At 51.7% G+C, this 13,678-nt stretch overlaps 1 protein-coding gene across 2 annotated transcripts in view; it reads left to right on the top strand.

Annotated features, from left to right (window-relative positions):
- Positions 1 to 13,678, top strand: part of PDLIM4 (PDZ and LIM domain 4) — a 43,252-nt gene that overhangs the window by 7,538 nt on the left and 22,036 nt on the right. The window contains exons 1-2 of one of the 2 annotated variants that reach the window (XM_040573445.1): positions 3,288 to 3,362; positions 5,245 to 5,396. In XM_040573445.1, the coding sequence (XP_040429379.1) occupies positions 3,303 to 3,362; positions 5,245 to 5,396 (212 nt within the window). In that variant the 5' untranslated portion in view covers positions 3,288 to 3,302. Of the gene's footprint in view, positions 1 to 3,287; positions 3,363 to 5,244; positions 5,397 to 13,678 lie in introns of those variants that run through there. The other variant, XM_040573444.1, reaches the window with a different exon arrangement.

The following is a 13,678-nucleotide window of genomic DNA, read 5'->3' as shown; positions in this document are numbered from 1 at the left end:
TCAAAGAACAATGCTTTGAAAAGCTGAAGAGAATCCCTGGAAGGAGCGGTTAAAAGATTTGGGGAATTTATCTTCATTAGTTTGCCACTTAACTCTTGGTCCTTCCTGTTTTAAAAGATATTGCTACCGTAAGAGCATCAGCTGCCTTGTGGTGTGCTTCCTGACGGCAGGACAAGCGCGCTTTGTTGAAAAGCTGAGAACTTTGTCACACTATCTTGAAAGCCTCTCAGAGGCTTTAATCAGGCCCTTTTGATCACGCTTGCAGAACAGAAAATTTCCCCTGACTTGCCTGTAACAAACTGCTATTGATTTGGTTACCAAGTTATGTGGTCCGTATAGGTTTGTGCAGAATTGTGCCTTTTAACCCATTAAATTCTGTGAAGATGGTTCCAATAATTGATGGGATGAGCTGTTCTGCTACAGTAGCACTCTTACTGTGTTAATCTGTTAATATAATTACTTAATACAACAAATTAAGCTTTTGTTGAAGCATTCATTGCTTCAGCTTATGGTACCGGCTGGTTCCAGAGCTCCCTTGAACAAAACTGCTTTCGCACAGAGCTGAGTGTGCCCTTCCCCTCCATGTCCAGCACCACCCCGTCCTCAGTGCCCCATGGAGCTGGCGGTGCTGTACCCACAGCAGCACTGGGGGTTCACCCCCAGAGGTTTGCTCTGCCCTGACTGCTCCTACAGGCCTGGCAGGCGCCTGGCTTTGGTCTGCGGGAGGGAAAGAATAATGCTGTGTGTGTTTCAAGAGTAAACTCCTCTTAGTGCAAATAATCTCGCTTACTAAATGAGATTGCACAGCTTCCAACACCGACTGGCTTAATACAACAGTTGCCTTAGCGTGCATTATTTTGTTGGCCTGGAGTCAGATGCTAGCACTTCGTAAATCAGCACGAGGCCCCAGCGGCCAGATAAGATAGCCACTGTTGGGTTTGGGGCTTTTCCCAGACCTGCTCCAGAGCATCCCCCTGGCTGGGGGAGAGGGCGGTTGGTTTTTCTGAGCATGGCTTGGCCTGGCGATACCTCCCACAGTCAGCGCTGTTGGGTGCAGTGCAGACTGTCCCGGAGAGGCAGCATCCTCCAGCCCGATGGCAACATGGTGGTCTCCAGGGCATCTCCAGCAGCACCACGCTGGTCTTGTGCAGCTTCACCCTGCTCTGCATCAGCTGGCATTGGATTAATGGCAGCGGTAAGCACAGGATAATGATAATTAGCAGCCTAATTTAACTGGTAGCTGGTGTTCACATCAGTGTGAGGGTCACTGTCATGGCCTGTGTCGGGGTCATCGCTGGTATGGCTGTGCGAGCTCACTGGGCTTCCAAATGGGGCTGGATTCTCGCTAGCTGGGAAAGAAGAACTTCTGGGTAGCTTTATTAAAAATATTTAAAGGTTTTTGCTTCGGGTGTGTTTCTGCCATACACTTGACTGCTCTGAATGAGTATTGAGGCTGCTGTCGGCCCAAGGCATGGGCAGAGCTCTCTGGGATGCTGAGTGGCCTCGTTCCTGCAGGACTGTGGCCATGGGGTCTGCACAGTACAGCTGGGGTGTGTGAGACAGTGTTTGATGTATTTATCCTGCCCTGATTCCAAATAAATCCACTATAAGACATTTTTATGGTTGTCCAAAAAAAAAAGTTAAAAATCCTGTGCTTTGGCACGTCTTTTTCCTTGGGCTGTAGAAGACAAAGGCTGTCCTCGCAGCCTGGCTGGAGCAGGAGCACACGAACAGCCCTGATCCTTCCAGCACGGGCAAGCTGGGGCAGGGCGCGGGCGGCACCACGGGACGCGGCCGCATGCCTCCGGTGGGTGCTGTGCGCCCCGGGGGAGCTGCGGCTCTTGGTTTGGGGAGCCCAGGAAGGGCAGCATGGGGAGAGGGGCCGCAGCTTGTCCTGGCTCCGGGGATGCTGCTTACACCAGCCCAAATCGCATGCCCTTGGTCTTGTCTTAATCTGTGTCCATTTAGCCTTAATCCTGCAATGGTTTGTTCTCTGCACCGAAGAACAAAGAGGCCTTACTGCTGTCTCTGTAACCCTCCCTATTCAGTACCCGCTCCTTTGATGGAGGGCCCTTGTGAGAACACAGCTCCAGTGACTCAGTGCAGGGTTTTTAACTTCATAATATATCCAGTTACTCTCAAATTTGTGCACACCTCATTCATGTCATGCATACCGTGGTTACAGCAGACCGTAGCCCTCTCTGAGCAGAGGCATGAATGGGTGCCTCTGTTAAAAGCTCTGTGCCAGGGCCTCTCTTTGCTACTGGCCTTTAATTTCACTGCCCCGTGGAGATGTTACATCCACGTGCAGCACACCCAGTTGTAACCTGCATCGCTTGGCCATAGCCTCAGTGTGCACAGCCCTAGGTTTGTCACTAGTACAGCTACAAAAAAACAGTTTGTTCACGATGGTGGATTCTCAGCAGCAGGTTTTCCTCTGGAAAAGTGGCTGTTAAGAACCTGGAGCATTCTGGTTTGAGCAGACTGCTGCCGATGTGGGTGCTGGCTGCTAGCAGCTGGCTGGGGGGTGCTTGACCGAGCCCCCCAGATCCCTCCTGCTCCCTCCTCGTTTATTTGTTCACTTCCACGTGGTAATAGAGGGTCACCCTACCTGGGTGCTTGACTCCAAGCATATGTTCTCCTACAAAGATTAAATTTAATGTTGCCTCCTTGTCCTTCTGGAGATCCTGGCTTTGGGGGAGGCTCTCCGTGTGGATCCCCGTGGGGAGGAGCAGGTAGGGCAATGCCCAGGGCTTGATCCTGTGTTCAGGTGCAGTGCAGCGGCCCAAAGCCTGAAGGGTTTGGCTGTGGCATCTTTGGTGGCAATGGCTTCGCACAGCTGGAAGTTGGCGGAACTTGGCTTGAAGCACTTTAAATGGTATTTGCCAACAAATATGAGTGCTGGATCTGACACACGTTATAGCGATTCCCAAGCTGCTGTGACACTGATGCTGTATCTCCAACTAATGAGTTCTTGGAGCTCAGCTCCATTTCAAGCCCTCAGTCATCTACATGGATATCATAAAATGCTAATATGAAGATGCTGCCAAAATAACTTGAAATAAACCAGAAACTAAAAATAGGAAACAGCTAAGAGCCCCATTTATGAACAGCTTATTCTCCAAGGAAGCTGCAATGTGGTTAAGATCAGTGCAAGGGGAAAAATCCGTCAGACATCCAGACAGCATTGAACAGACAGGAACAAAACGCAGCTGTATTGGGTCAGACTGAAGGGCTCAGAGTCCAAAAGCCTGCTGGCAGCGGTGGCTGAGTGGTGGACACCAAGGGAAACGTGTGACAACATGCGAGTGCATGGAGATGCTTCCTTGGAGGAACTGCCTAAGCTGCTGGGTGGCTTTCAGGTAGGTCTGGCAGCTTCTGCGGCTGCAGAAGGAGCCTAATATTGGGTGAATATCGTGTTTTCTTACCCAGGTTCAAAAAAAACAACAGGACAAATTAATTCCGGGAAAAAAAAAATAATCTCTCCAGGGTTAAAATGCCCTGTGTCAGAGCTTTGCAGCTAATATGTGCTGTGTTAAGAAATATCTCCTATTGTTTGCTCTGGGCTGAGTCACAGAGGAGCCAGGACGGGGGAGGAGGTAGCCAGGCAGGTTTTTTTTAGAGCGAAAGAGCTGGCTGGAGCTATTGAAGAGCGAGTGGTAAATGTTGATTTGCTCTGACAACGCAACAAAAGGCCTAATTCAGGCTGTCAGTCCTGCTTAGATGCAAAAAGTGATTTGGAGCTCCTCGAACACCTCCAGGTCTGTGTCTCGGTGGCACTTGGAGCTGTGGTGGAGGGGGAGCACTGCTGCAGGGGCGGTGCGTGCCAGGCTGGCCTGGGGGTGCACAGGGCTTTGGGCGGTGTGACGGCTAAACCCTCCGCAAATTCCCGCTGAAAATAAGAGCTTTAAAAAGCAAACAGAAAGAAAAAGGTGAAAGCAGACGTGTGCGTGCCTTCTTTAAGAGGCCGCCTATTTAGCGGTAGCCTGCAGTCATCGCAGGGGCTTGGTGGCACCATGACGCAGGTGGCCGGTGCCTAGCAGCTAACCAGGCAGCTGGAGATGGGTTACCCTGTGCACCGAGGGGAGGTGGAGGATGGAGCAGTGATCCTGTTTTCTGACTCTTGTGTTTTATTCTGAAACCAAACTTGGTGAAAATGGGACTTCTACTGGCTGACCCTGCCAGGAGGCAGCCTCTGGCCTGGGGGCAGGCAGCCTCCATCTGGTCCTCAGCACACCTCTGGACGTGGTGAGGCACAGAGCCATCACCTGAGACAGGACTGCACTGGTGTAAATCAAGGCTAAAGGAATCGAGGCACTGTTACGCTAAATACAGCTAGGTATGGAGGGCAGAAAGCCACTCCGTGCTTTGGGCCACGTGTTGGGTTAGCAGAGTGGTAACAGATGCTCTGGGTGCCCGAGGAGGAAATTGAAGGACAAACGTGTAGTTATTAAGAGCTTAAATGGGCGTGTTTACCTGCCCTGTCTGTGTTGTATCACTTTATCATACTGCAAAAATTAAAAACATATTTGGGCTGATGTAATCGAAAGGGCAATTTCTCAATTTTTTTATAGGCTGTAGGTTTGGCCTTACGTCTGACCACAAATGGTACCTGGACATGTCATTAGTTCCTCAGGAAAGACGTTAAGTTTTATAAGGCTTTGGCATTCCTACAAAAAACAGTAGAAAAGGGTTGTGGATGCTTGATGAGCTGCGTTATGTTCCGTGCAGAGCTGCAGAGAGACAAGTTATTTGAATGATGGTCAGGAAAAACTGATGTCAAATGTAACATCTCCCCAGGAAGCAATTAGGGTGACTGCTCTCATCTCTAAATTACATATTTATCCAAAGTAGAGGGTTTCACGTACTCTTCAGGGACTGATTCTCACAGCATGTTTTAGGGCCTGCAAGCTAAAGGAGCTTTCTTTAAAGAGGGAGTTGTATTGTTTGAATAAAGAGATCTGTTCGAATAAAGACGTTGGATCCGAAGAGGGGGCCTGATCACGTACTGAGGCTGACAGAAAGCTCATGCGCCGAGCGCCAGCACCTGATGGCATTGCATCCCTGACCCTCAAAGGTGCAGGGGTGGCCCTGGCTGTGTCCCAGCTCTGGTAGCTGCTGTTGATGTAGGCAAAATGTGTGGGTCTCCAGAGATAACTGTTGTTTCAACCTGCTTGTTCCAAGAAATGGGTCTCTTTAAAGTGAACATTCTTTTAAGTAACCCTTCTGTGTTCTCCTGCCTAGATTAACCCTGGAAGTAAAGCAGCCCTGGCAAACCTGTGCCCAGGAGACATTATTCTGGCAATTAACGGGGAGAGCACGGAAACCATGACGCACCTGGAAGCACAAAACAAGATCAAGGCGTGCACGGACCAGCTGCTGCTCTCTGTGAACAGGTGGGTGCCGCACGCCGCTGGCTGAGGCTGCAGGTGCCGTGTCCGTGTTACTGAGAAACGCCTCTGTGGGCATTTCTGTGCAGCCTGCTTCCCGTCCTGCTCCCTGTCCCTGCTCCACAGTGTGACTGCTCCTGGCTGGTGAGGCTGGAGGAGAAGTCCCAGTGGTGCTCGTGGTGCAGCATGCCCCGTGATGCTGCGCTCCCCTGCCCTTCCAAGGAGGGCGGCTGCTGCTGCTCTGGCAGCAGTTTCTGCCTGTGCTCCTTCAGAGAGGGAGATGTGGGAACAAGGCAGCCTTGGGGCTTTGGTTTCTTACGTGCTCTGTATCAGCTTTGCCTGACACTTCTCCAGAAGGCTTGCAGCTGGCCCCAGAGCAGGCGTGCCGTTAGATCCAGTTCTTGATGCATCCCAGCAGCCTGTGTGGTTGTTCTGTGGTTTTTAGAAACAGTGAGACAAACTATTTCTGAAAGAACACTGGTACAATAAATGGGTCTGGGTCACTTACACGTGTCTGGGTTCTCATTTGCACCTTGCAAGGCTCCTGCAGGCTGAATTGGGTCGAACCCTTCAAGGCAGTGGAGCTTCTATAGACAGGACCAAAAATCCCATCTGGGAGAAGCCTCCTGTTTGATTGACTCCCACCTATCAATTTCCGAAGTGTCTGTTGAATTAATACACATTTGAAGGTGCTGCCAAATACATGTGAGTTCCTTACTTTTTTTACTATTTCAAAGCAAACTGAAGGTTTGTTTTTTTGCTTTCCATTGGAATTAATCTTTTAGCTAAAGACTTCGAGTGCAGGCCACAAATGATCTAGTCCTACTGAGTGCTCCTTATAAGGCTACCACGGGACTGTTATCTCCAGAAGATTTAAATAAGTTTGTATTAATTGTCCACTTCAGATTAAAAAGGCATTTCCTGCTATAAAGAGCTGCCACTTGCTGTTTATACTTCTTTTAGGAAATATGTAGTTTCTGACTGGAAGCCTGGTCCCGGCCCATGGTTGCAGCAGCCATGCTCAGAGCAGGGAGCGCTGCCCTGAATGGGAAACCTGGTTTTGTTCTGGGGTTTCACAAAACAGGGTCTGCGATGCCTGGCTGCAGCAGGGGCTGCTGAGCTCAGCCTGTACCATGCAGGTTACGTGGTTGCTTCTTTGGGGAAGAAAGGGGAGGGAAAAAATAAAACAGAAAACCCTTCATGTGGGTAGAACTTCACATAGCCAAGGAGAATTGTCCGGCCTTCAATCAGTTGCAGTTTTTGGGAGACTGGACCACCTATTTACACCCAGCAGGGCTACCTTGAGCAGGACAAGGATTCCCTCCCAGCCCCGCTCTCCCAGTGCTGGTGGAGCTTTCTGTGGGCTGTCTGAAAGCACGAGAGAAGTGGAAACACTCGTGTAGCAGGAGGATTTGGTGGTTCAGCAATGGGACATCTTTTGTCAGGAGTTAGAATGCAGTTTTGCTGAAAACAGCTTTCACCTGAAGTCTGGCAGCATTGTATTCTTGTGTGTGGGTTCGTACTGCCTGAATTTATAAGCTGAAGTCCAATTTTCTCACCCCATTTTAGGCACCAGTATCAATTGGCGTCTGACTGAGATCAAACCACAGGTGTTCCTTTTTTTGCCCTGAACATTGACATACTTTCACATTTGTAGGTTGCCTGTGTCCTCTTGTAATGGTGTAGTTACTCAGTTACACGTTTGTATTTGGAAGATAAAACTTAGATGAATAGTGAATGGGAACTTTGTCATCACGGCAGCTTGAAGACTTCTTTCCATCCGTTCAGCCAGATGCGAGGCTGTGCCAGCGACTGCCATCCAGCACTGCAGGGAAGTTAGTGCCCAACAGAGCGGTTCAAATAGTCCCGGGACGTGCCTGGAATCGGAAACTGCTTTGTCCGTGCCTAGAACAGGACACTGCCAGAGATGACTCAAGTACCCTAATGAAATCATCACCTTTTCCATGGAGACTTTTTAGTCTGTAACCTGAAGGCAGTGTTGCTGACCCCACTTTATGGCTGAAGAGAGGAGCAGGAGGAAGGAGTCTTGCCTGGGATCTGGGGGCAGGCTTTGGAAGTCATCCACTAAGGGCACGCAGTGGCAGGTTAAAACCAGAGCTGGAGCTGTTATGGCATCCAGCTGTCTGCTGATGGGCTTGATGGAATTGTCATCTTGAGACAAGATAATTTAGTGGCTTCTGACCTTTATACATGTAGGCATGCTAAGAGAAAGAGATGGTTTTGTTTTCCTTTATGCTGTGCTGACACTGCAGTGGTTCAGGAGTGGTTTCAGGTGCTCTTTTGTCCTGTCAGCTGCAGTTCATCCATATCCTAGAAAGTAAGGAGATGGCTTTTCTTGTGTCAGAGCCTTGGGTCCCAGTCTCTGCCACTTTAGCGACTGCTGGTGGGGTTATTTGGTGGCTTTGCCCATCAGAAGAGTCATGCTGGCCGCAGGAAGCAGGCGGTATGGGCACAGCCCTGCTGTCCCCCAGTCCTGCTGCGTAGAGCGGTGCTCAGCTCATGCTGGTGGTGCTGGGATCATGGCAGCAATGGTGGCAGTGTGCTCAGTGTCAGCAGTATCTGTGAGAGTGGCTCCCGTTGTCCCAAAAGAGGTTCCTATCCCGGCTGCAGTGCAGAGGGACGATGTCCAGCCCGGTGCCTGCTGCTCCAGAGCAAAGGGCTGTGTTTTGAAAGCCACAAGACCGATGCACACAGCACCTGGGGACGATGAGGAATTGCTGTGTATGGGGTTTGGCTTTGGGAACAAGACCTTACAGCTGGTGCAGTTACGTGGTTCTTCAGAAAGCAAACACCTTGCGGGGCCTTGAGAGCTTTCTGCATCTCCTTAGCGTGGCCTTGCTCTTGATAGGAAAAACTGAATAGCTTGTTTTCTCTGTAGTGAGAAAAGCAGCTCCAGTGACACGTTATTAGCTCTATTTTTAGTCTGGCCAAGCAGAGTGCTCGGTGACATGGCTCTTGGACTTCTCCCCTGTCTCCCGAGTGACCTCCTGAATCCAGATGCCTGTGCCCAGCCGTTAGTCAGCGCGGGGAGCGCGTCCAGCAAAGCCTCGGGAGCACCTCTCGAAGAATGCCGTGGCCTCGTGTGGGGTGGCTGTGGGTGCCCAGCGGCTGTGCTTGCAGTACTGCTGGTCTCCTCTCGAGCTCTGCAGTGGGACCGTGCCCTGAGAGAGCCCTGTGTACAGAGGGAGGGGTGGCTGCATGCTCATCCCGAAGGATGCTTCCCAAGCAGCGCCCTTTCTGCATGCCCCCTTTGACAAAATCCCCAATGGAGTGATTAAAAAGGCAGTATAGTGTCTGAAGTATTTGAAATAACAAGCTCACTGGTCTGTCTTTTAATAAATGCACGCAAGACTGGGTGTTGAGGGCCTTGCCAAGCAAGGCTCCATCCCGCTCTGAGGGTGGGCAGGGGGCGAGGCGGTGAGCTGGGCGGCGGAGGGCTCCCAACTCCTGGTGCTCTCGGTGCTTGCTTCTGTGCTGTGCCCTTTCTCAGTGAACCCCTGACATTGTGTTCCTGAGATGTATAACGAGATTGGGTTTGTTTTCAAATTGTTGAAAGTTCAAATTTAATTGAAAGTTGAGTAGGAAATTCGGAGTGGGTGAAAACCATACAAGGAAAAAAGGAGCGAGTTGTTGGCTGTCCGACGGGGCAGGCCAACAGACCCGGGTGTCCTGACACCAACCAGACCTGCCGGGTTTTGGGTGCACTGGCAATGCAGACGGCCCCTCGGATTTGGGAGATGCTGATTATATTTATCAGATTTGCCTGAAAAGGGCTTTTGGTGGGAAAACAAGTAACCAGGATGACTGGTGGTTTGTGTGTAGAACAAACCATCAGTGTATAAAGCTTTCCCATGCACTGCAGACAGTGTTCCCCTCCGTGCTTGGGAGGAAACAAGTGAGTGGGATGTCTGCAGTGAAGTGGGCTGGCAGTAGTGAGGTGTGACTGTGTGGATGGGCTGCAAATAGATGCCTGCGTCTGTCCTAAGTCTGTCATTAGAAACACTGCCCTGGGTTTGGTTTTCTCTTGCCCAGCTGCCTGGCAGTCTGCTCACGCAGTCAGAATGGAAGGAAGAAAACCGAGTGCTTCTGGTCAGATGCAAGCGTGTAATTTGCAGGCACCATAATGGGAGCCAGGTGCTGGGAGCACCCCATCTGTGGCTGGTGCAGGCTGTGGGGCAGGATGAGGATCACAGGCTGGGCAGGGCAGCTGTGGTGGCTACTCCAGCAGCAGCTGCTGGGTGGAAGCAGGATGGATCCATGGTGCGGAGCGCGGCTGTGCTGGCAGGAGGGAACCGCGCTGTTCCCTGGGGCATCCAGCACTGCTGTGTGCCAACTGCAGCGGGTGGCCGCTGGGGAGCAGGAGGAAGGTGTGCTTGTCTCTGTGGGATGTTCTTGTTTCAGGGGGCTGGTGGTGGACTCAGCTCCGTCACGATATGCAGCGAGCAGGGTGGTGACCGGCAGTGGGATCTGCCAGAGCTGTGTCCCCAAACAGGAAGCCTGCAGCCTCCCGGTCACCAAACCTGAACTTCAGCAGGCCTCTCCAAAGGAAGCACAGAAATGGGTGGCTTCCCACTGAGACATGAGGTGAAGGAAAACCAGACAAGTGCTCAGAAACTCCGTCGGGGCTCAGGGCAGCTGTGTGCACCTGATCCTCCATTTAGTTCTGGGAGGCTGGGGGAGGCAGTGGCTGCAGGCATTGGCAGCAAAACTCGAAGCGTGGTAAAAACAGGCAGGGCCAGGCCCTCCTGTTCTCCAAACAGCAGCAAACAGCAGTCACCTTGGGTGTGAGGAGCTGCAAAAAAACAAAATAATTACAACAAAATAATTGCAAGCTTGATAAATCACGTCTGGATCCTCTGCAGCAACATATGTTCATATGAAGAAGTCGCTATTTAAAAATCAGTGTTCTTTCCCATAACCAACCTTTTCTCCTCCTGGAAGGCAGCTGGCACGCAGGCTAGCACATAACATGCTCTGCCCAGAGATAAGCAGTACAGCAATGCAGCTCGTCCTGTTCTTACATCTTTCTTTGGAGTTCTGTTAGCGCTCTTAAAGCCTTGCCAGCTCCTTCAGATCGGGCCGTGCCTCAGGTGAAAGCACGCGCAGAGCTGCTGAGGGCTGGGCACATGGAGGACCTCGGGCGCCGGACAGGAGACCTCGTGGCATCGCTGTTTCTGCTGACGCACGCGGCTGGCACGTCCTTGGCGGTGCTGCCCAAGCCTGCCGCTGCCCCCCAGGGGAAGGGCGAGCCAGGAGGCGTGCGCTGGGCTTCTGCCCTCTGCCAGCCGGCGGTTTGTGGGGTTACACTTCATCCTCCCAGAGGAGCAGGCCTCAAGCCCACATTGGGAACGTTTCCCCGCGTGCCCTGCAGCCGAGGGTCAGGGTTGCACAGGGGGACCCTCGGCACGGTGTCCGTGGGGCTGCCCCTCGTGCACTGAAGGCACTCCTGGCACCGCTGTGCCTTGTCCCAGCGAGAGGTGTGGGGGAAGCGCTGGCACTGGGGAGGCTGAGCCGGGTGGGTCAGGATGTCCGCGCCCACATCAGCCCGGTCCTGTGTCGGCTTCGTGTCCCTCGGGTCCCCAGGCGAGGCGGCAGCGTCTGGCAGGGCAGAGCCAGTGGCAGGCGCCGGGCAGCTGAGAGAGAAGATCGGTGGCGTTAGGCATCCCCCGTGAGTTATTACGTGCAGAAATGTGGTATGCAGGTCTGGTGTTTAATCACAAAATCTGCGCGCTTGACTGGAGGCCAGGGATTTCGGAGTTTTAAATAATGTAAATGTGTGGACAACGATGATTGTGTGGTAAACTTTGTTCTTTTTTCCTCACTGAAAATGTCTCTAAGGTACACAAATGAAGAAATTCCACGTCAGGAAAGCATGCATGTTTATTCCTGCCCCGTGAATAGTGTGCTCGTGTAATATGCAGAGAGGATTTCATGTGTCTTGAGTCTGATATTTAAAAAATAATAACATTGCTGCCTCTTTTCTCAGTGCAATCCATTGGAAGCCCTTTCTTTTGGTGATAATCCTGGGCTCCTGTGCCTGGGGCTGGGTGGGAACTGCAGACCAGCACCAAAGGGCCTGGGACTGTTGTGTGGGGCTGCAGCATGGATGGACTGCGTGCACGCTTGCTCTTCTCTGAGATGGAGCTTCTCTGGAAACTGCCTCCCTGGAGGAGGAAGCCCAGGGATGAATCTGCCGGGCACATAGCCCCCGGAGCCCTGGAACTTCACGGAGCTGACTTTGAGCCTCCCCTGGCTCTGTGCACGTTTTTCTCATGGCTGCGGCGCGGCCGAGGCTGTGCGCGTCTGAGCCATGCAGTCGCGGCGCTGGGAGGTGGGAACCGTTACAGGGTGTGATGTGCTCTTACTGGAAACTTGAGAACAACTGAGTAAGTGAATCACAGCTTCCCCTCGGAGCTGTGTGAGGACTAACGGGAAAACCGGCAGCTTTCCAGCACCCAGCTCCACAGGAACAGCTCGAGCCAAGGGGAACGAAGGGAGAAGCAGCACCACGGCCTCTCCTGCGTGTGTCCTGCATGAGCTGGGTCCTCCACGTGCAGCAGGGCTCACCCAGCACTAGCACCTTTGCTAGTATGTGCGAAGCCTCACCTCCTTGCAGAGTCAGTGAAAGCCCCGTGCAACGCTGCAGGGACTGATCCTGCACCATACAGCTACCACAGCGAGGCTCAGCATCCTGGGGAATCACGAGCATCCTCTGGGGCAGCTTTCCTGCTTCTTAGAAGGGTAACAGCCATGTGGGAAATAAAAAGCACCTTTGCAGTCATGACCTTGAGGATGCACTGCGGTGGGAGGTGGGCGGTAACCTGAAGTCACTGCCCTGGGAGGGACTGAACAGATTGGGGTGAAATGCAGCGACATGTACGCGTTGCAGAGGTGCGCAGCTGGTGCCCACTCACACCTGTGCACCTCATGAGAAGAGTGGGTGGCAGCATCCTGGGATGGGCTGGCGCTCCTCTGGGCACTGCTCACCCCTTTATAATGGAGCAAGTAGATACTCAGTAAGATGCAGGAGTTCTTGCAGCTTGAAAGTAGCTGTGTAAACGTAGGGAAGGAGACTTGCAGATCATTACCAGGTGAAAAAACACTTTGGTAAAATGTGCGAGCATATGCAAGTAATTTCTGGAAAATGATATTGAGTCTTTTTGAAAACAAATTGTGGGATAAAAGGTGTCTGCAACTTTCTTTATTTTCTTTCGTGTTGTCTTGTTAATGGGTCTGTTTCCCATGAAGCCCCATGTCTAAAGCCTAGCACTAACCTGGGTAAAGTTATTTTTCTTAGGATTGTTCTAGCAGCCATTAAGATAGAGCAGAGCATTGTTAATGCACAGTAATGATTTCCACATAGCTGATTTTAATCCCCTACAACACATCTGAAAACGCTTTTCCCGTCCTTGAGCCGTAAATTAAACAACTCGGAACATTTGAGCGCGGTGTCTGATCTCTCACCCATTATGCTGGAGAAGTGTGATTAGTTTTTGCTGTTGCCTAAACACAGAGCTGTGACTGCTGGCAGCACGAGGTGCCTCGGGGTGGCCGTGGTGACCCCCAGGTCCCTGCTGTGCCCCCATCCCAGGGCCCACAGGGGCCTCCCCCTGTGCTGGTCGTGCTGGGGATGCTGCCTCGGGTTAGCTCATGTTCCCCTGGCAAAGAGGGGTCTCCTTCTCACCAAGCCTCAGAAGGTTTTCATTTCACTCTGGTAAGGCTGGTGATTTCCCCAGTCCCCTTCGCTTTGCAGGAAGTTTTTGAAAATGCCAAACAGAACCTAAACTGTGCTATATCGGTTTAATTTCACAGCAGTTCAACTGGAAACTGCAGCCGAGGTCAGTCTGGGTTTGTTCCGGCCCTTGCTGGAAGCTGCACAGGGCTGCGTCTTGCTTACTCCGAAAACTTCTGGTCGCTCTAAAGAATTGTTGGTGAAGCTCTTGAGTTTAATCATTAAAAATGCTAACTACGAATAGTCTTCTACATGCAAGCCTGCAGTCTGACCATGCTGTCCTGAAGTGTACAGACATCATGACTTTGGAAGCTGCCAGTTATCTGTGTCCCGGGACAGCCGCTGTGGCTTGTTGGGGTGCGGTGGGCTGGGAACCGCGGCGTGGAAGTGCCGGCAGCACCGCCGCCAGTGCCTTGGCTTAGCGCGGAGAGATCTTGCTGTTGCTTATCACTCTTATCTCCTGGAAGCAAAGTCACTTTATGAATCTCATTTCTTGCTCGTTGGCAAATTGAAATCTTTGGGGATTTTTTTTTTA

This window comes from Cygnus olor, chromosome 14, assembly GCF_009769625.2.
Source record: "Cygnus olor isolate bCygOlo1 chromosome 14, bCygOlo1.pri.v2, whole genome shotgun sequence".
NCBI classification, from domain to species: domain Eukaryota; kingdom Metazoa; phylum Chordata; class Aves; order Anseriformes; family Anatidae; genus Cygnus; species Cygnus olor.
The sequence above is the reverse complement of the archived record's forward strand: the minus strand, read 5'-3'. Positions and strand labels throughout refer to the sequence as shown.